This window comes from Stegodyphus dumicola, chromosome X2 (assembly GCF_044657685.1).
Source record: "Stegodyphus dumicola isolate Sdum_Otavi_A_Nest chromosome X2, ASM4465768v1".
In the NCBI taxonomy this organism is placed as follows: Eukaryota; Metazoa; Arthropoda; class Arachnida; order Araneae; family Eresidae; genus Stegodyphus; species Stegodyphus dumicola.
Genome location: NC_140781.1, coordinates 99,235,594 through 99,257,594, shown reverse-complemented (window position 1 = coordinate 99,257,594; position 22,001 = coordinate 99,235,594). Strand labels below are relative to the sequence as shown.

General features: G+C 34.5%; 1 protein-coding gene across 14 annotated transcripts in view; it reads left to right on the top strand.

The window, feature by feature from the left end:
* LOC118187454 (uncharacterized) overlaps positions 1-22,001 on the top strand; it is a 533,306-nt gene that overhangs the window by 384,192 nt on the left and 127,113 nt on the right. The window contains exon 1 of one of the 14 annotated variants that reach the window (XM_085808869.1): positions 15,546-15,771. The exons of the other annotated variants lie outside the window; for them this stretch is intronic. Coding sequence (XP_085664995.1) covers positions 15,652-15,771 — 120 coding nt within the window. The 5' untranslated portion in view covers positions 15,546-15,651. Of the gene's footprint in view, positions 1-15,545; positions 15,772-22,001 lie in introns of those variants that run through there. 14 annotated transcript variants of the gene reach the window in all.

Genomic DNA, 22,001 nt, shown 5'->3' with positions numbered 1-22,001 from the left:
AAATGGGTGATTTCTCGCCAAATAGGGCAACCCTGCCTTCTCTTGCCATTATCTGATAACCCTAAATCCGCTTTGCGGGGAAGCTACCTTATCGCGGCTGGACATTTCGTAACAATATTATATCTTTAAGAGAAACCTATATTCCATTAAAAATACATAGTAATATTAACATTACAATATGTGACGTATATTGAGCCGAAGTCTGATGATGACAATTGAGCCGATGTCTGATGATGACAACTGAGCCGGTTGCCTTGTAAAGCCCTAGCGGTACCTCACATCAGTGAGTCTTGACCACAGTCCCCAACAGGGACATCAGAGAAGCACAGGAGAAGGGGAGTGAACAAAAGAGCCGAATTTCGAAAGATCGATCACATCAGCAGGAGATAAGTCTACAATGAGCTGGAACGTAAATAACAGAAGTAAGGTGAAATCCCTTGTATCGGAAGTTTTTTAAATGCAAGAACACCTGCCACGTTAGGGTTCCTTAATGAAGAATGCGCACAAAATATATTTTAAATAATAAATGCAAGAGAAAATAAAATGCTAATATAAAAATGCAAATACAAACTGAATACACTAATTAAAAAAGAATAACCAAGAATGCAATTTAGATCTGATACCATTCTCTTATAATTTAGCAATAAACTAGCCCTCATACGGAAAAAGGTGTGTGCAATAGAGGAAGGAGAAAATTAGGCGACTATCTGTTTTTAATTTCAGAACCTAGGCGCCTAAAATGCGAAGGAGGGAGGAAATATGAGAGACAAGTACTGCATGTATTTGTTGTAAATATCATGTGTTTAGTTTTAGAGATACTGAATTATAGATTGGGCTTATCTGCGCGTCTGCTGTTGAAGGAAAAGGAAGGTATGAATGAATGGAATAAGGTTTTCGTATTGTATGCTTCCATGTCAGGCCATGTGACTGACCGTTACTCAAAAATTTGTAAAAGTGAAGGAAAAATAACTCATTACCTTTCTATACCATACTCATACCTTTTCTTTCTGTGAAACTGATCGCAGTTGAAATCCCAGTTTCTGCCGATGAGATAAGTCCCAGCATATATTCTGAATAAAAGGTGAACGCGCTGTTCACAGATCGCAGGTCAGAAGGTTAAGGTAGAACTTCGCACTTCAGTACAATCAGTAAAAGTTAGTTCTTTAGGGGCACTTTAGTAATTTGGTGTTTCCGGTTTTTTCCATTGATATATATTTTCTTTGTGTTTGTCACTAGTTGTTGAGTTGGTTTGGCTTGGTTTATTTGATGCGGCAAAGCACATGAGCGCTATCTGTCCAAGAGGAGAAATGCGTTTGTGGAGGAATTTCTGAGGGTAAATACAAACTGAGATAAAATAACGTACCTTTTATTTGCGCTTCTATTCACTTGCGCTTGCTGTTAGAAATGTATCATATGAATACATATCTTAAGAACTGTGCATTTCAGTATTACTTACTTGCATGCTGCTTGTGCGGTATACATATCTGATGATATCTTGTGCGGTATACATATCTCATTTTCTTAAAAAAAAAAATCTGATCCATCAGCTGTTTTGGGATTGTTCATTCAACCCGTATGCAATTTGGATTTGAGATCATTGCCTTACAGTTTGACAATTCGTGGGCCTGATCTCGTTGTAGGTGGCTTGAAAAGAACGAAGAGCAAGAACAACGCAATCTGATCTCGTTCATTTCGAAATGAGCCTTAGAAATACAAAAACGTTTAAAATAAATCGCCAGCATTTTTAAGAAATCAATAGTTTATATGTTTTAAAAAAAGGGAGGATAAATGGCAATTTAAACGTAAAAAGAATCAGCAGGGAAATAAAAGTGCTCTACAAAGGTGTTAGTTATACAAGTATCGTAAACACATATCAAGTGGGGAGGGAGAAGAAATTTTTAAATCCAGTGAAAAATGTCACTGTTATGATTTATATACAGAAATGCCGCACGATAAATCGATAGTAAAATCTGGCGAAAATTCAACCTTCGTCTGGATCTGCTTTTATTTTTTAAAAAATGATACATTTTATTTTAATAAAATAAGACAAAGTTGAATTTTTGTCTGATTGTCATGATTGTCAGTGGTTTATAATTGTATTTAAATTGTCAGAAGTTGGAAGCTTTTTACTGATTTATCACTGATTCAAATTTTATTTACTTTCGAAAAAATTATATAGATGTATGAAAGAGACTAAGGTCAACTTCCGTTAACCAACTCAAAATCACGGATAATCCGAGGGCAATTGATCAAACATAGGAAAAATGAATTAAAAAAAAATACTGTTAACAATTTATTTTTATTTTCAAGCTGTTTAGTCTCGAGAATATGTTCATTTGATTATGCAAATTAAATTAGTACTCGAATTTATCTTTCTCGAGAGCGCGCAGGCGTTCTCTTTCTTTCGCTGTTTTTTCTTCACTTCGCAATGTACATGCCGTTTGTTTTTGTTTACACGACTCTTTATTTCAACAGTAGTCAATGTGAAATAAAAGATTAACGGCTGTTCTTGTAATTTCTTTCAAGGTTGAGCAATTTACTTTGAACGTGTACGAGCAATGTATGAAATATACCGGCAATGCATAAAAGCTGGCATTTTAATAGAATATAGAGGTATTTTATGGAATGCCGAAAACTGACTCGCACTGATTACATTTCCTAAACCGGCTAAGTAGGAAATACATGTCCTATTCATTTCGAATATCCATACAACACATACATATTCCACACCTTTAATACATTCATTCTATAATTCCATACATTTCATACGTTTTCATACTTTGTTTTCTTTAATAAGAAAGGCATAAATATTGCTTTGCGCAATTTTTTTTTTCTTTACGCGTTTTGAATAAAAGTTTTTAATGACACTCTTTCATGATTTCTTCAGAATAACATTTGTATTTTTAAGGAATGCACGTCTTTTAACTAACAGCCTTATCTTAACCTTTTTTCATACTTTGCTAAAAAGCATTTGTCATTCTATAGAATGCCTAATTATTATATTCAAGAACTGCGGAAAGTATATAATAATTGCCATATTTTATATTTACCTAAAATCGCTCTACATCCTAAAATATGCGTTCACCGACGACCAAGGGTAAAGTCGCTGAATACTGGTTGTTCGGTCCGGGGTCAAAAGCCCGGCGAACGGACTAGCTGCATGGGCGTTTTTGTGTTTTTCCCCGTGTATAACATGTATATGAGCCAATTTCCATTAGGAAATCCTCCGCGAAGGCGTCCCTTTTCGTAGGATTCTCTCTTTCTGAATTGTAGTCGTAAAGCCACATTTCATTTAATTCGTTAGACTAGAATTTGCAGATACTTTTCCATTGAGGTCAAAACAGGTTAAAAATTCAATCGACTCATTTTATCTGTAATATAAATTCTGTAGCTATCTTGACGTTAGAAAACAGCTACCCAGATACTTAAAAGGACATGCGGAGGAGGAAATGCTTAGCAAAACTTAGCAGACGTGACTGAGAATAATAAAATACAATTTATTTCTGGGCACAATTCTTGCTGCACATATTCTCATTCACACACCATATTTGAGTGTGACAAGCACCTCCACAATTTTATACAGCATATCACATATCATCACAATTTTATACAGCATATCACATGAGAGAATCAGAGTGTCTGATTTGCGCGCGTCTGCCTGTTGGCTACTCTCTTTCAAAGCTGTTATTACACGCGGCCGTACTCAGGCCCTTGTTAAGCTTCGTAGTCAAACAGAGTTAAGAGGCCAACTCGATTAGAATCTTGATAGCTTCGGCTATATCTCTTTAGTTAATCTTAGTTTTAGTTTATTTCTTAGTCTCTTACGTTCAAGCCCAAGTGTCGGCTTTTATTATACACTCCAAGAGTAGTTTTGTTAAATCTTATTGAAATAATAAAAGGTTAGTTACCCTTTCACCTTGTTGTTTCTTGTCACACGAACTTCAGCGATTATTCGCTAACTAGTTCTGAAGGTTACTCACTTTTAACTGCAATTACATAGTGGTAAACCTCACAAGTGTTTATTAAAAAGTGTGCATGGATAGCACATGAATTATCTGACAAATTTCCTGACATGAGTGAAATCTGGTTTCTATAAAAATTGTGGGTGAAACTGAATAATGAATGTCCTATTTATGGGTTCATCAATGTGAAATTTATGAAGAACGATGAAAATTCTTCTGCTCCCAAAACAAATCTGAGATGCTATACATAATGTCTGGCACTGGAAACAATTTTTATGAGTTATAATAATATTGCAAATATTTACAAAAATTATCAGTTAGGTACAGTATGGATTATGTGCAATTTGTATTATGTTAAATTGCTGTCTCAATAAAAAAAATAAACATATAAGTTTAATAAATTAATTTTTTTGTTTAAATGCATTTATTTTTATTTTATTTTTTTTTTATTTATTTTTTTTTTTTTTTTGAACCCGAGTTTCTATCACTCAGGTTTATTAAGCAATAAATGTTAGCCACATTTATAGTAATTAAGTAAGTATTAATTGGCACTACTATTATAATATTTAGATCTTTGTTCTAGAGATTGTATTTTAGAAAAAACTGCAAAAATGCAAAACAACTGCCCTTCCAAGTTCCTGTTTCGTTTTCCATAGCAACAGCGGAAATAAAACTCTGAAATATTTCTTGCTTAAAGAGGAATTCATCCTTATTAATGTCACCGTGATCGTATTTTAGTTGATATCCCTAATTTGAATTCAAAAGTTACGACGGAATAAAAAGTTACAACAAAAATATGTAGCAGTTGAAATGAATCAGTGTCCTTTGAATTTTTTACCAAATGTAAAAACTTTTCTTTTCACAATTTAATTCTGCATGGCAATTTAGAATCTAATTATTTTTCAGCTGCCTCCACCATCCACCTGACTAACCCCTATAAAATGAGGCTGCACGTAAAAAATACCACCCCTAGAAATGTTTTGCCCGGGGCGGACTGCCCCTTTCGCCGCTCTCTACCTATCCCCCTGTTTAAAGTTTGAGAAACTGATTTCGTGTGGAAGATTAGAGTGAATCGCATGCACATTTAAAATATCTAAACTAGTATCCGAGAATAAGGTACAAAAGGGGAAAATATTTCTGCACCATATTCTCTGTTACAGTAACTCTGAGTTACGTAGTTATTCTCCGTGACAGCTTGGGGATATAATGCAACTGACAAGCGTGCATTTAAGTCTGGCGAGAGTAGTCGCTCGCTGGCACTGCTTTCATCAGCTACGTGTTCATTTGATACGACGTTTCATTTGAACCCGAAGAAACCATAGTTTACGCTTCGCAATCGGTCACGTGATTAATTTTTATTTATTTGTTTTTTTTTTTTTTTTTTTTTTTTTTTTTCCCCTGTTACAGCCGTCGAATAAATGCTGTTTTCGGATTTGTGCAACGCACATACATGCACACTCTGAAATCTTCTGTACTCAGCATTCAGTAGATTTAGAAAATTATTTGTTTCTCCAAAAGTGCCGCCTTAGAAAGTCTACTTTTGATCATTTAATAATGTGAACTGCTAAAGATATGTATAGCAAAATAAACAGGCTCGATGTTTCCTATCGCAGATTCCAGTTATATCGCAGATTTCAGTATAATGTCATTTTACCGGTAGTATATATTTATGTATTCCAATTTTATATTCTTTGAAGCTTTAAAAACCCTGAAATTTAAATAATATCTTCATCTCAAAGACTTTAAATTTATATATAAGCGAATTCTTCATTATGTAAATACAAATGTGTACCTTTTTCAAACACTGTTGTTTTTTTACAGTAGTTTGAAGGTACATATAATAAATAACGTGCTGATTAAAAAAAGAGTCTATATCTCAAAATATTTAAATGCTGTTAAAAAATGTGAAATATATTTTATTAGCTCAGAAAAGTAGAAAGGTAGGTAATGTATTATCGTAATGATTTTTGAGGAAATGGCAAGAATTAAATTAGATTCAAATAATTTAATGAAGCTTATGTTTTACTTTTTGCTGCATAGTTAAATATATGTTTTAGTTAAATATATTACGTAATGATATTGAGATTAGATGCTCCATTATTTTAGTCGCTGACTTATGCCTGACGTTTGATAATAGTATTTTATGATGAATAGGATAGCTGATTCAGCATGCGGGAGGGGACTACATAATTCTCAGAGCAACTGCAGGATAAATCGTGAAATTTCTTGAAAATTTGAGATGTAAAATTCATACTATGAAAAAAATTCGCAGAAATTTTCGTATCTGAATATTAACGTTAATATTTCAAATATACATAAAAAGATACGAAGGGGTATATAATAACAAATAACTAAATAAAAACCATTTCGTAAGCATTATATTTTATACGTTTATAAATTAGTACTTGCACTTACTTAAATTAGTAAATCTCTTAAAAAATTTGGGCAGTTTTATTACACTGTTGCATGAGATCAAGATTTCCATTCAAGTCCACGGGTCAACGCAGGTCAAACCTGTGAAGCTACTGTTTAGGGTTTGTACTTAAGCAGTCTTAACCACGGGGTTATACAATGTCTTCCCAGGACTAGAACCACCGTTCATTCGGTGGATGGGTCAGGCTCGGCAAGGGACCGTACTGGTGCTGACTTGGCTGTGAGTTCGCTACATTGTTAGATATTGTGGCTATCCTTGGAGGTTTGGTTTATTCGATCCTCTGCTGGGGACTAACAGACTCAATGGAATATCCTTTCGAATATTTTTGTTGCGACCGGAATGGTTCCCGGGAACACAGTTTTCATCCTATTTAATTTTGTCCGAGCTACAGTTCGTCCAGTACTTTGCATAAAGCCTGAAGTGGACGCAGGGATTATGCCTACTTTGATGGTCTCCGGAGTCTGGAATCTAATTCCTGAATGGTTATGCACTAGGGCAGATATAGGTAAGCATATATAATACAGTGTATCAACTAGTACACATATCAATGTAAAATTTTAAATTACACAAAAAAAGTCAAGCTCAGTTTGGCGTAGTTTTCGACAAAACTATCAATTTTGAGAGCGATCAGACACAGAAACCTCTTCTTCAGGAGGGAACGGGACGCAGAAAGACGCTTATGCTACGCCATATATCTAAGATACCTCATATACTCCCCCTTTTAAAGGACGACTTGGGTTTTAGGGGACCCACTCACCAATTTCTGGTAGTGGAGAATCATCATCCACTACCTTTATAGTTCGCGCCACTGTAGAACCATTAGGTTATTTCGAAACAGGAGAGAAGAGCAACGCCTTCGAAGGGACTTGAAACACAGGCCTCTCGAAATACGCGTCGAGGATGCTGACCACTGCACCACGAAGGCATGCAAAGCAGGCGGAAGAAATATCTTATAACCTTATATACTCCTCCTTTTAAGAACGACTAGGAATTAGGGGATCATATTACCAAATCCTGATGAAGCATCATCTTCCACCACCTTTTAGTTCGGGTGCCCCTGTACAGTCATTAAGATTTTTGAAGTAGAATGCACGAAAAATGAGCAATGCCCTCGCCGTGACTCGAACTTGGAACTCTCGAATGCGCGCCGAGTGTGCTACTGTCACACCACGAAGGCGTGCAGAAAGGATTGAGAGAATACCTTATAATATTAACAGTACATTTGATTATTAGCGGCATTTTAGTTCATTACTTCATTAGTAATGTAACGATTCTGCGTTTCGTATTCGTTCAAATTCGTATTCAAGCAACAGATTGTAAGATGAAAGAGGGCATTTAAAATGGGGAAGCAATGTAATCAGTCTCAAGATTTAGTCACTATTATTGCGGAAAGGTTGGACGATTCAAACCAAATGCAAGCCATATTTTAAGTGTGCAGATGGAATCACGTAAATATTATTATTTCTGATACTTAAATGCATATGCACCTATGCAAAGCATGAGAATAGTTTGGTGATTAAAAGAAAATGGGATTTAATATGCTGCATTATACAACCTGGAAAGTTAAAACTTTTTTATTTTCTAAAGATACCTTCAGAAATAATAACAATATTCATTCAGAAAGTTGAATTTTATAGTCTTACACCATTAAATAATTTAAAATAATATCTACTGTTACCAACAGGTCAAGCTAAATTAGTTGAATAAAATTCAAACTGAAGTCAAAAGAAGAACTTCTAGTTTGGATATGGCAATGTTTGTGTCTGTAATGTTTGTTTCTCTATTGAACGTAAACTTGCCTAAATATATAAATATAAAATTATTCAAAAAGTTTTTGAGTAACCATCATCGTTATAAATAGCGAAACAGATGACAACGTTTTCAAGAACTAAAGGTAGAAATTTTGGAATCGATACATTATATGCAGGGCTAGGCATTTTGCCACTTTGTGCAGTCTTTGTGGATCCTAAATTTTTTGTACCCTGTGCCTCACTAAATTCTAATAATTTGGCCGCTCTAAATTCTGTTGTCCAGTGCCAACCTTAATTCTAAAAATTTTATCAAATTCCTTATTTTTTTTTTTTTTTTACTCTGTGCTTTATTAAATTCTAAGAAATTTGACGGTTTGTATTGACTGTAGCCCCGGCTCTGAAAATATGTGTTAGTAAATGTATTTTATTGATTATATAAATGCTAGAAAAACACACGGATTTCAGCATGTTATTAAGAAATAAATATAAAATATATTTTTAAATTATTCATTTTGTTGAAAAAAGTATTAAGCATCGTCGATGGTTTGCCAAGACAATAAAAATGACTGAAAATTAAGAAAACTGGCAGGAAATGGGAAAGCAGTATGCCATCCGAGATGTAAAACAAAAAACACTAAGCAGAATTAAAAAGGAAAAGAAATGTGAATTAATAAAATTCGAACAAGTTACGTGCGAAAGATTGTTAACAACAAATATCTGATAATAATCCCTATATTTAAAGTCATGCTTTTATAGAAAAGTAGTATGTTCGTTACTCCAAACCTATCCAAATTCTGCTCAGTTTTACTACAAATACCGGTAATAGAATTAGGGAGGACACTAGAACTTCAGCATTGGTCGTATAGTCCAGTCTCACTAAATGTGCAGCTCTGCCCAAATTTTGCTGCAAAACAAGCGAAGGATAGATCCGAGGGTCTCTCTCTTTTCATCCTTTGCCACCGAACCACTCGAGAGGACTTTCGACTCGCCAATATTTTAAATGCTCCCATGCCACAGAGACACTACGCATTTAAAACATTTAGGCCTCTTCCAAGATTCCAACTGGGCCCAATGATATAGCAGGCAGCTTCGTTAACCACTATACCGACTAGATCGGCTCGAATTTACCACAGAAACCCTTCTAAAAAATCGATTAGAAGTTGTTCAGTGGTTAAACGTAACATATCTACCTAATGCAGTTCCGAAGCAGCAGCCCGATCATGAATGTTATCCGGAGCAGTGAAAAATATGCTTAGCGCTTTTTAACACTACTGGAGTTTGTCGAAAAATCTTTCACACAGTGCTATATATAGAAAAAATAGTCTGAGGCTTTAGAATAGCTAGTTAAATGTATGAACAGCGCATAAAATTCCTCTCTGTACTACCCCAATAAGAATTCTAATTTCCAGTCTTTCTTGGGGACCGGTGCCGGAGTTTTACTTTGCATGCAAAACTGAAGGTCCTGCCGAGCGGCGTAAAACAATTGCAAAGTGAGTCAAAGGTGACGAAAATGAAGCCGGGTAGATACTTCATTTGAAGGAGTTAAGCCAGCGAAGGGAAAAAATAAAAAAACGAAGCCAGCGCAATTACTGGCGGGTAGCGCATTGTGCATCTTCTTCACCCTATTGAGGTTCTGCCAGGCGTCCCCGTGGTCGTGCGGAAGTGGAAAATTGCCTTTTAATGGGAACCCGGGCGACGCAGGGAACGTCGTCATTAGCGGCCCGAATATAAATCACTTGGGGGTCTACCTGGAAAAGTTCGAGCTCCATTTAAGTAAGCCTCGGATAAAGGAACTTACTTCTCTTTTTGTCTCCTTTTTCGACGGTCGTTTCTTTTCAGAATTTTACAGCGTGAGTTCTCCCTAACCTACTTAAAATGATTCCCGGCCTATGTTACTGGAATCTCTGTGTAATTGAGATCGTACGTATCGTTGCGAGCTTCCGATTGGCTCTCGACATAGCGATAGAAAAAGTTCTCCACTGATGCCACAGGTAATTGTGTTCTGAATGTGCAAGCCATTGTGAAATTATGTCAGACATTAACGCCTCAGATGACGAGATATTTTGTCTTTTGGGATTTTTCTTATTCCGTTTTCATTAATGCATTTTATTTTAATTTCAGCCGGTTCATTCCTTTTTAGAACTTTCTGAGACGTGTCTTCTCATTGCATTTGCTTTCCTAATACAACAACTTCGACGATATTTAAGAACGCTGATGTAGTTCTAAATTGAAATTCTGTTTCGCTTTAACTTAAAATCCAGGCTTAAGCTATATCCAACTGTCGAAGTAAGTTATTGCCAGTGTAATAGTAAAGAACTCACAGATGACGAAATAACCAATGACTGAAAGTTTGTTTAAATTGCAACCTTTAAACAATTTAATTCGCTAGCTTGCAAACGAATTTCAGCAGCTAGTCTAAAGCTACTAACAATTTACAGCTCTTACTTTTTAATCAATTAGACACCTTTTTTTTCTCCCGCCTTCTTAGCATGTCTTCCTAGTATAGTGGTCAGCACGCTCGACGCGTATTCGAGAGGTCCGTGGTTCGAGTCCCAGCGAGAACATTGCTAATTTTTTATCTTTCCTGCTTTCAAATAACCTAATGTCTCTACAGTGGCACTCGGACCAAAAAAAAAAAAAAAAAAAAAAAAAAAAAAAAAGGTGGTGAATGATGACTGTTCACCACCAGAATTTGGCGATTGGGTCACCTAAAACCACAGTCGCCCTTTAAAAGGGGGAGTATATAGGCATTGCTCATTGTTCATGTCTCCGGCTTCGAAATAACCTAATGTCTCTACAACCTAAAAGCTGTTTGTTTAAAAGAAATGTCATTCCTTATGAACATAAAAAATTTCTTTATCTGATAATATGAAAAGTTCTTCATATTCGTATTCCGTTATATCTTCAGGCACCTCATTGAATTTTGTTTCGTCTTCACCATCACTATTATTCTGATCCATAAATAAATAAAAATCTCCATTCCATCTTAGAATGTTAGCTATACTACTTTTTAATGACTTTTGGATCTTGGATCATATCGGGTTTAATTTTATTCCATGCTTTTATGATCTACTCACACACTATTTCTAGACAGACATGATCCATTTGGCCTGCTTTTCCTTCCTTGTCCCTTCCTTACCTTTTATATTCACTTCAAAATCACAGCTTCAAATGACTACAGAGAAAGAAAAAACATCTAACTGCTAATTCCGCGAAGTCATTCGGGCTGGAACTACATTCTTACCACGAATTCAAGGGGTTCGAGAAACGTCTCCATTTTCTCGAAGCCCTTGAATAACATACTTTTGCACCTTCTTTGCAAAATTATTTATTCCCTCAAGCATTTCCCCCATGCACATATTGTTCCCCTTATAATTTTGTTAATTCAGTACACCAATGTTGGAAAACCTAGGAAAATTATTTGAATGAATGACTTCAAACGATAAGAGTATCGCACTTGTTTCAGATTTTTTCGTAACTAAAAGCGTGCGCGTTAGATTACGAATTATATCTAAAAACTAAAAAAATGTAGTTTGAAATTATAGGTGCGTGTTATAGGCCGGAATATACGGTACTACTCAGATGCACAAATGTATCCGTCTGTGAACCTCAAAACTTCTCTGCTAATTCTGCTATATGAATCATGCCATCGTTCTCAATCTCTTTTGACAGTTCTATGTTTGTCAGTTTTTGAGGCCTTCCTGGGGGAAGGTGTTGCTTGGTTTTTCGAGCTGTCGCTCACCATTCTGGAAGACTAGGAACAGTTTCGATTTGATGCAGGATTATTGCTATGAGTATCCTTTAACGAACATCTACCGCACTGTACTTAGTATCGTACGCATATAAAACTATCGCTTTTACTTAGGACATTGAGTAAGTTCTCATGCCTCAGCAATACCTCAGTGGTTAAAGCAAGCTGAATATTGGTAGTTCGACCCGGGCTCGAATCTACGGGAACAGATTGGCTTCGTGATTGATTTTTGCGTTTTTCTTCATGTGTAATATAAATACGAGCAAGTTTCTCTTAGAAAATCAGTCACGAAGGCATCCCTTCCCTTAGGCAGATAGCTTTCGTCTACTTTTGCCATATTCAAGTATATTGCCGTACTACCTATTAATAAATGAAAAAACACGTTTCCAAGTTGTGTTTCTAGAATTAAACTGCAAAAGCATGCATGAATCTGTGAAATCGATGTCTGATGAATCATCTGCAGTTAATATGCTTTGCTCAGCCTAAACTCGAAAGTTGAGGTAGTAAGAAAACGTTTTGCTGTAGTTGCGTGAAGGTAAAGGACTCTGCTTGGCTGCTAAGCTTTTTTTTCGCACAGATCTTTGCAAGTAAACAAAACATTCTGCAAAACTGCCTTAACATGTTATGCTATTAGGCTGTTGCAAATGAAAGGGTCGCTTCTAAGGAAGACTAAAAAAAGAGGAGAACAAAAAGAAGAAAAATACGTTTAATCAGTGTACTTTTCAGCCACACTGGGATGCATTGTTGCCAAAGAATGGCAAGATAGTATATGACACTTATAACAATCATTGTGTCTGGAAATACGGAAGTCTTCCACTGCTCAATAAACTGATGCGTCGAATGGAAAGCCTTTATTTGACCAAAAAAATAACTCAAGTACGCTAGAAATATGATAATCTGTTGGGAAATGTTAGGACAATAAAGAGGATGAAGTACAATTTCTTACTCCAAATTGTTGAGGGGCTGTACATTTAACCTGCCGTACGTAGTAGGATGTTATTCTAAAGCAATAGGATTTCATGTATCTTTAAAAGTGCCGGTTGCTTAAGATATAATTTTTCATGCATTTCCGCATATCTGTACAACACTGAACTGCATTTAATGCGTCCTCTCATGGAAGAAATAAGCTGGAAATAATACTAGCAGAAGACCTGAAGTCCATCATAGTACACACTGTTAAATATAATGTTACTTTACTCATTTCATGCAAAAATTCAAAGTTTAAACCAAACTTCACCTTTAAAGGATGATAAGATTAACATTACCAAACTTTATTTAAAGTAAACAATATCGGCTTAAAAATCAACTTGAGAAAAGTACTCTAATACTGCACAGTTAAAAAAATTAAAAATGAACATTAATCAAAATTAAATTACTGATAATCAAAAACTAGGTAACAGTATTACATAACAACAGCATCTTCTTTGGAAGCAAAGATGCTTTTAATATCCGTTCTGGCGTTCTTTCACTCCACCCCTGTGGCGAATATCTATTTTTTATCCTTATGGCAGTTGTACAGTTCGTTGCATGAACATATCTTCCTTACGTCTCAAAAGAGGCAGACACACTTCCAAACGCAGTGCTTTGTTTTAATCAGTGAGTTCGTGAGGCACCCACTTGTCCATCTTCCTTACTTTTATTATTTCCAAGCTCCGTGAAGCAGTTGAAAACTATAAATTTAGTGTCTGGGCGATCTCTCTTACAGTTTATCTTAAATCAGATTCAATTAAGTCCTTTAATTCCTTCGAATAAACGGAAGAAAGACAATAGGAACGGGAATTCATTTTGTAATTCCAAATCTCTTGAGCGAAATTTTCATACTAACGATGAGGGAATCTCGCATTAATTGTTCCTCCAAATCGATATTTTTTTACGCAGCGGCTGCAGTATTTCCCAATTTGAATTAGTGAAAATCTAGCAAACTTAACTGACTGGATTCCATGATTGACTTGATGATCATAGTATTTAGTGTTTAATACTACTTGTTGAACGAAAAGAATATAACATCCTGTTCTGAATATAACTACTGGATCACTTAATTGCGACTCTGTCACATGACACAGAAAATTTGCACTTGCCTTCTTCCACTGCCAGTCGAAATCAGACTTCATTCAAAGGCCATTTTATCTGCAACAATCCGTTATTTCATACTGAAAGTTACACTTTTCTGAAATTATTTCATAAAACAAATGGTAGCGATAGTCTCGATTTTCATCTTTCTTCCATTTCTTTCGTATAGCCGAAATTAAGTAAAGCAAATATTCGCAAGCGAGAAACGGAAAGATTTCTGTATTTTACGATAAAATTATCAGTTTTAAGATTTGTCGGCTTGATGTACACACAAAGAAACGTTTAAAAAATATTTCAGTTCTTTATCATCGAGTAATTTTTTTTCAATTTAATTTCAATATTTAAATTTAAATTCGCGATTTAATTTAATATATAGTTCCAAAAATATATAAACAGAAAAATTCATGTACCCGTTTTTATACCGCAGGTAAAAAGAATCAAATGAATCTTCCCCAAAAGAGAAGTTACTAATGTTGTTCGTGGGAATATATCATACATTGAAAGCGTCCTTTCCTTATTTCATAATTTTGAATGGCTTAAGGTTGCTCGGTGACATGCAAACATAATTTTGTTAGATCGTCATAACTAAAATAACCCATTACTAGCTGAGTGATTAAAGTCGTTATACACTGGTAGTTGGCCCGAATTCTGTTCCCGGGATAAAATTAGCTCGCTGAATAACATTTTCATGTTTCCTTAGATTTTAATTCTGGAGCTTGTAGAGGTCTGGAGGTAACTATTTTGCGAAATAAAATATATTCTAAATCACTGGATGTAAGATCTTAATAAGACTAACCCTGGTTTTCTGTAAAAAAGTAAAACGTTTTATTTGAAACGAACAGTGCAGGATTCCCTGTTAGGATTTAGTTTTTTCGTACGCATTCCATTAAATGATTTAGCCTGAGCAGAGTTGTTGAAAAATCCAAAATATTGAAACTTAACACTTTTCAAACCAACGGTTTGAAACTGATACAAAACGTAAGAAAAACTGTGTGTTTTTTCAAAGAAACGGAGTACTGTTTTTGAGACATTTTGTTTTTTCAATTTTTTTTAACTTTTTATTTTGTTTTTAATCTCACTCATAGCTTTTATCCAGAAAATAACATGCAAAATCCGTTTAATCTCTTCCCTCCGTTCTATTTTCCCGCTTTAATACTTTTCTGGATGTATAATAACTAATAGAATACAATATATAATAACTAATAAATATTATGAAAATTTTGATCCTTACTATAATTCATATAATAATCTTAAATATTTTACACTGCTCTTTATTGCATGAACATTTATTTCTTTTCTGTAGTTCTGTTAGTAATATCAAGTCTTCATTTACATATATATCTTGTACCGAAAATGATCGGCCGAAGTTACTTTCCTTGTGATAGATCAAACTGATTCATTTATCATAAATAATATCTCAGCAAACGAAACCCTTCGATTATAATCCCATTCCACACCCTGTAGTATTACTTCCTGATCCTGTTTATCTGCCGCTTGCGTCTTTGGGGCTGGGCAATTGTCTATAAACGGAAAAGGATGATTCCTCACAGCAACTTGCTGAGGAGTGGGCGAAGACGGACGGAAGCTGAGATGGAGCAGTTGTTGTATTTGACAAGTGTCCAGGGGAGGAATGAGTGTTGAAGCTGCTGGGATTAATCCTTTAGTGATATAAGATTGATCAACATGAGACATCATGGAGAGCTAGACAGAGGTTTAACATCTCCAGTCGTGCCTGGGCGACAGACTATCATTCAGAACTTGAGGCTTGTTGAACAGCAAATGACATCTTTCTGCGTGTGGCCTGTAAGTGGATTTTTACCTTTTAGATTTCCCTAAACCGGAGTTTACGCATTAAAACATATACAGTTTATTCTTTTCAGTTTTTGAGTCTTGTTACATCATGCTGCCAAAGCATTTATCATCCACATTGGATGATAAACTATCATTATCTGAAGTATTATCATTCCATGCGGCTTGAGATTTTTAATTTATTATTCATGAAGCCTTTATACGTCACATATAATATTTTCTTTACCTTTCCAATTCAAATTATACATTTCTTAATAAATCAGACAATTTAAAAGTAATATACGTGTTTAATAATTCTTAACTTTTTATATTATTTTAATCATATACAATTTGTTATATACGAAATTAATTTAATTTATAACATATATAACTCTTGATTTTTGTAAGCATTTGCTTTAATTAATAACAAATGATTTCAAAGTTTTAGCCGATCGCGTATTTCGGTACAAAAATACCATCTGTGCACCTCCAAAATTGAGCTTGTTTGCTTAAATTTAAAATATGGAAAAGTTTACTGTTAAAATGTATTTCTAGTGAGCCATTTTATTGGTTTTAGTAAGGGAGATTATATGACTAAAGCTATTAAGTCAAATATTGTGTATCTCGGTCTCAGGTCCGGGCAGTTGACTTTCCTTCAGTATTCCTGCAGTTCACTTTCTCCGTGCGTGATGTAAATATATAAGAATTATCATATTTCTTCTTATATACTCTCGTGATATACGTCGTTAAGTTACCATGCCCAGTTATCAACTGGAAGATCCTTGACTGGAATCTCGGTGAAGGGCGAAGTGGATTTTTTTCATGTTTTCAGATTCGAAATACTTTAACATATCAACAAATACGCGTGAGTTACCCTCAGAAAATGCCTTCTTTTGTACAGATAAACTTCCATTGCTTTTTTGTCGTCCATTATTTTATCAGGAATAAGTTCCAGTTAGAGAAAAAGAGAGATGACATCTTACTTCTCTTTCTTTTTTTTCCGGGGGGGATGCATTGTATGTATGTAGTTTATTTAATTGTTCTATTTCGTAATTTTATAAATTATGATGCATGATGAAATAATACTATGCTATTGAAGTAAGGAGAATTTATTTAACAGATTTATTTTCTTATTTATGCATCCCATTTCTTTTTCTCAATATCCAGAGTACTCTGAAAAACAATTGGCTTTATTTCTTTAAATGCTAATTCTAAACATACATGATACATCTCAGAAATAATGATATGATTAATATTTTAACATAGTTATCAATGAAGTTTCTAAAATGTAAATGTAACATATATCAAGAGTATGTTTTAGGTTAGAGCAAAAGAAACATACGCGCCAGGTCTTCATTTTTAGGAAGGATTATATATAAAAATATATCTAAAATATTTAAAATACCATATTTCGTCACGTATTCCCCCCTATCTTTTGAGCGCTATGTTCTGAAATTTTTAAAACTGTTCGCATAATTTTACTCTTCCTCTAATGTACATATTTTTTTCCTCTGAGGACTAGTTTAATGGTAAACTATATTCCCTTGATTATTTTTTTATTTTTATTCCCTGTATTCAGTTTGTATTTGGATTTCTGTATTAGCATTTCATCCATTTTATTATCCCTTGCATTTACAATTTGAAATGTATTTTGTGCAGAATCTTTGTTAAGCTACCTGGACGTTGCAGGTATTCTCACACTTCAGAAATTTTTCAAACCTGAGATTTCACTTGTTTTTCTTTTATATATATTCCAGCTCATTGTAACCTTTTTTTATTGCTGATGTGTTCAAGCTTTCCAAATATGTGTCTTTTAATCGTTATCTTCTCCTTCGTTCATCGAATGACCCTCTTGGGAACTACGATCAAGTCTCATTCATGTGAGGTTCCGTTGAAGCTTTATAAGGTAACTGAGTCGGACACGTCCTATTTCAGCCGAACACGTCCTATGTTAATATTGCTATGTATTCCTATTGGAATGTAGGTTCCTTTTAAATAAATAATATTGTAAAGAGTACCAGTAATTTATCCATGACTATTTTTCATTTGTTATGTTTTTATTGTAACCTCTTTATTCGAAAATAAAATTTCTCGCATAATTTTCCCCTCTCAATTTTCGGACGATAAACTTAGTTAAGAAAGGTTAAAAAATGCGCCAGAAAAAACTGTAAATTCTTTTATTTATATATTTTCTTATTATTCTTGAGAAATTAGACGCTTGCACTGTCATTGGCTACTAATATGCGAAGTCTCAGTCTGCAAACTCATAATGTCGTGCGCTGCCGGTCTCTGCTATTCAGTAGCGATTGCATTTGAAGCTCGTAATGTTGCGTGACTATTACGTACTTTTGATTATTTTAGGAGAGGTCATGTAACTAATTATTAAATTGACAAACAGTTTAATTACATTATTTTGGTCTTACCGCTGTAGTTTAATGAATTAAGGTTTATAATAAAATCAGGAAGATTTCTTTAGATTCTTCTCTTTATACCAACTTTTTGTGGTGGGGGGGCGGAAGGCGGATATTCGTTTGAAATGTATAAGCTTTTATTTTATGTAACACACATAAAGCAAAACTATGGCAACAAAACACTGAAAAAAGAAGAAATATATGCTTTTTTAAATAACTTTAAATGAAAAAATAGTCATTTATTAGGTCATTTCTCGAAGTACTTTATATAATTTTAATTACTGATATCTACTCTAAGAAACATTTAGAAGAGGAATAGTTTTCATTAAATGCTTTGCCTCGAGCCTTGAGTATTGTAAATCTGTCCCTGCGTACATCCGCTTGCTGTATCGGATCGCAAAACAACTTATGATCTGATACAGTGACTCCATAGCTGCTGCTACTCTTCGCAGTAGCAAAAGAAGTATTCACTTGAGATGCTTTCAAGCTCCTCATCCGAGGGGCCGACCGAAAATGATGATGCTTGACATGGATTTTGATTGTGGGAAATAAAAAAAAAAAGGACACGAAGCCAAGCCAAAGTTGTGCGGTACATGGAAAAGCGTTGAGAGATATTTTTTATCCTAAATTTTCCTCAAAGATGTGTGCCTTGACGCACTATCATAATGAAAAAATTGCGTGTTTGCAGTTTCGCGACCACCTGTAAGTATCTACACTTATCGAGTCACACTGGCTTCAGTTTTAGAAGTTGAACACTGTGCTCTGTTCTTCCTGAACGCTCTTTCATCCATCCATAAACGTTTTGTGTCACCTGAAGACTTTTATTGCAACTGAAACGTGTACCAAATTTTTTTAGTTTCATACAAAACTTAATCGTATAACGTTGTTCGTTCCTGTTTTACCTTTGACAAAATAAAAAATCTGCTACGCATTTTGCCAACTCATGTACTATTATATTTCTCAGTTCTATTTCCACTTGCTTCAGCTCCGAACTTCCTTTCCCGGCCTTCTTTTTGTTTTATTTTTCTGAGCCCCCTCCCCCCCCAAAAAAAAATCATTCTCATTGGGTTTGTGACATACTGTATATGTTTCCAGTCGTAAAGCTTCTCGCGGTTTGTCGCAGAAATTAATTTGTGGAAACAGTTATAACACTACGATTGCACAGTGTTCAATAAAAATACTCGTATGTAGCAATTTATATGATCTTTTTTATATGATTTACTTAGGTCATTTCTTCATATTGTTACGAATTATGTATATATCAAAATAACTTTGTGAAGATTTATTTATTCTGACTAATAGTTAATTTTCAGTTAAAGCAACTTTCCTTTCAGTCTCGATTTCATCCACGCTTTCCTGCCAGAATGGTAATTAGAAAGCGCACGTTTATTCAAATTGAGGTAAAAAGAAGTGTTTTTTAAGCGAAACTTTTGGGAGGTGTTTTTCTGTTGTGATCTCGAGTTTTAGACTGGGATAGAGTTTAAATAGGAAGCCCTCGTGTCCTTCACCATAACTGGAAAACCAGATTGAATCCTTTGGAGTACCAACGGGTAGAAAGAGTTTGGAGTACCAACGGGTATCTCTACAAAAAATTAAAAGCATGGAAACATGTTTTTACAGTGCATTCTTGCTTGTTTTCATGTTTTCAATTCAATCAGAAATATGAATTTAAATGCTTATCCGATTCAAAATTGTCAGCAAATAAATCTTTGTCCGCTTTCAAATGAACAAATGAAATTTACTTAATTACCTGATATTTCAAGTCGGTGTGATTCGAAAAGAAATAGCCTTGGATATTTTTTCTCCCGGTTTAAAACTAATTGTTTATTTTTTAATCGTTTTCTTCGTCGCTTACGGACTACATTTATTTAAAATTATTTTTTATTATTCTTTTCTCAAATTCAAGAGAAAATTTATTTTCTTGCTCCCAGCTTCAGACTCAATTATATATATATATATATTTGTATTCTCTTCCCCCATTTTCAGACTAATGTTTTTATTTCTTTTCCCCCAGTTTCAGGTTAAGTTTTTTTAATTCTCTTGTATTCTTTTTCCCCAATTTCCAGCTAGCGTTTTTAACTCTTTTCCAGCAGTTTCAGTTTAAACTTTTTATTCTTTTATATTCTTCATTCAGAATTTCAGATTACTCTTTTTACTTCCTTGTACGAAGTAAAAAGGAAGTATTGTAATCGCGAAAAGTTTCAGGCATCATATTTCAACGCAAATATCCATTTTCACTGCTATCGGATGCAATTTAACGATGTTTTTGCTTGACATCTGCTCATAAGGACAGAATAAAGGACTCTTTTCCCCCAAAAAAATTGTAAAACTAATTTAAAATGAATTCTAAAGAGAATTTTTCGTGGCGTCTGTGCGTACGTATGTATCTCGCATAACTCAAAAACGAGTAGCCTCAGAACGTTGAAATTTTGTATATAGGAGTGCCATAACATGTAGATGTGCACCTCGTATTTTGGTTGCTATCGGCTGTAATAAAAGTATATAAATTATATGTAAACTCTGTTACTCGGCTCAGTGATCTCAGTTTCTTTATTCTTATATGTTTGTAAATTGGGCATTTTTTGTTTTAAAAATGATTGAATTATGCTGTTCTTATCTTCCGCTTAAGGATTTTATGCCTTTAGTAAATCTCTATGCAATATCTTTAGAATTATCAACAATTTTAGAATTATCAACACTTAAACAAAGTTGTTTAAGTGCCGCTAAGCCTAGTAATTTTTGCCATGTCGGCCGTTGCTTGTTTACATTTGAAACAACAGAATAGCAGATTTGTTGCCAATCTAGAGAAGGTAAGTTTCGCAATAACAAAGATAACGCCTTCTTTTATTATTGCGAATTAAATCATGCTTAATCCTTTCTGGAATTTATTCGAGCAAATAAGTGTTTAAGATTTACTTCATAATTTTCAATACAGTCATTTTGAGTTTTTATGGATTTTTCCCTTGTCGCGAAGTGAGAACTGAATTAATTGAATGAGAAATACGGAATAATCGGCTAAATCGCAGAATAGGCCGCATCAGTCGATGCTGTGTTTACTTCTCTTATGCTTGGACACGCCTTTTTATGACGTAATATTGGTTACGCCTCTCCTTAAAAACAAGTTATAAGTATGCTATAGCTTCGTATTTAAAGAAAACTTAAATGAAGTTTTAACTGAGTTGAAATGGTAGGTTTATAATGTTCTGCGCGAGATGTTTTTAATTATAAATCTACTTTTGTGTGGTGTGTGGTATTGTTAGCATTTAATGCAACGAATTATCTCTGACAAATGTATTATTAAGATACCAAACGATTGAAAACAATCACTACCAAACATTGAAAATATTGAATGCATGAGTTAAAAATTATAACAGTTACTTCTGAAAATACAGAAAAGAATTTTTTTGCTTAAAGAATGTTTTGATTATTGATGAGTGTGTCAAAATCGGTGCTTACTGCAGAATGGATGAGTATCAGAATCTGGATTTTTTTAATCAGTTGGAGCGAAGAGGCAAAAAGAGCCTTATTGAGTGGTGTATGGAGAAAAGTTTGATTGCAATATCGTATAAGTGCCCAATTTGTGGAACAAATATGAAACTAGTAGAGAGACGGTTTTGAAACATATAGACGATTTTGAGTGGTGTGCAATGCCGAGTTTGTGCAACTCTGAGATGTTTTTTTAAGTGAAAATTGATCGGTGTGCACATGGGCAAAGCCAATGCTGTGCGCGATGCCGAGTTTGTGCAACTCTGAGATGTTTTTTTAAGTGAAAATAGATCGATGTGTACATGGGCAAAGCCAATGTGGTGCGCAATGGCGAGTTTGTGCAATTCT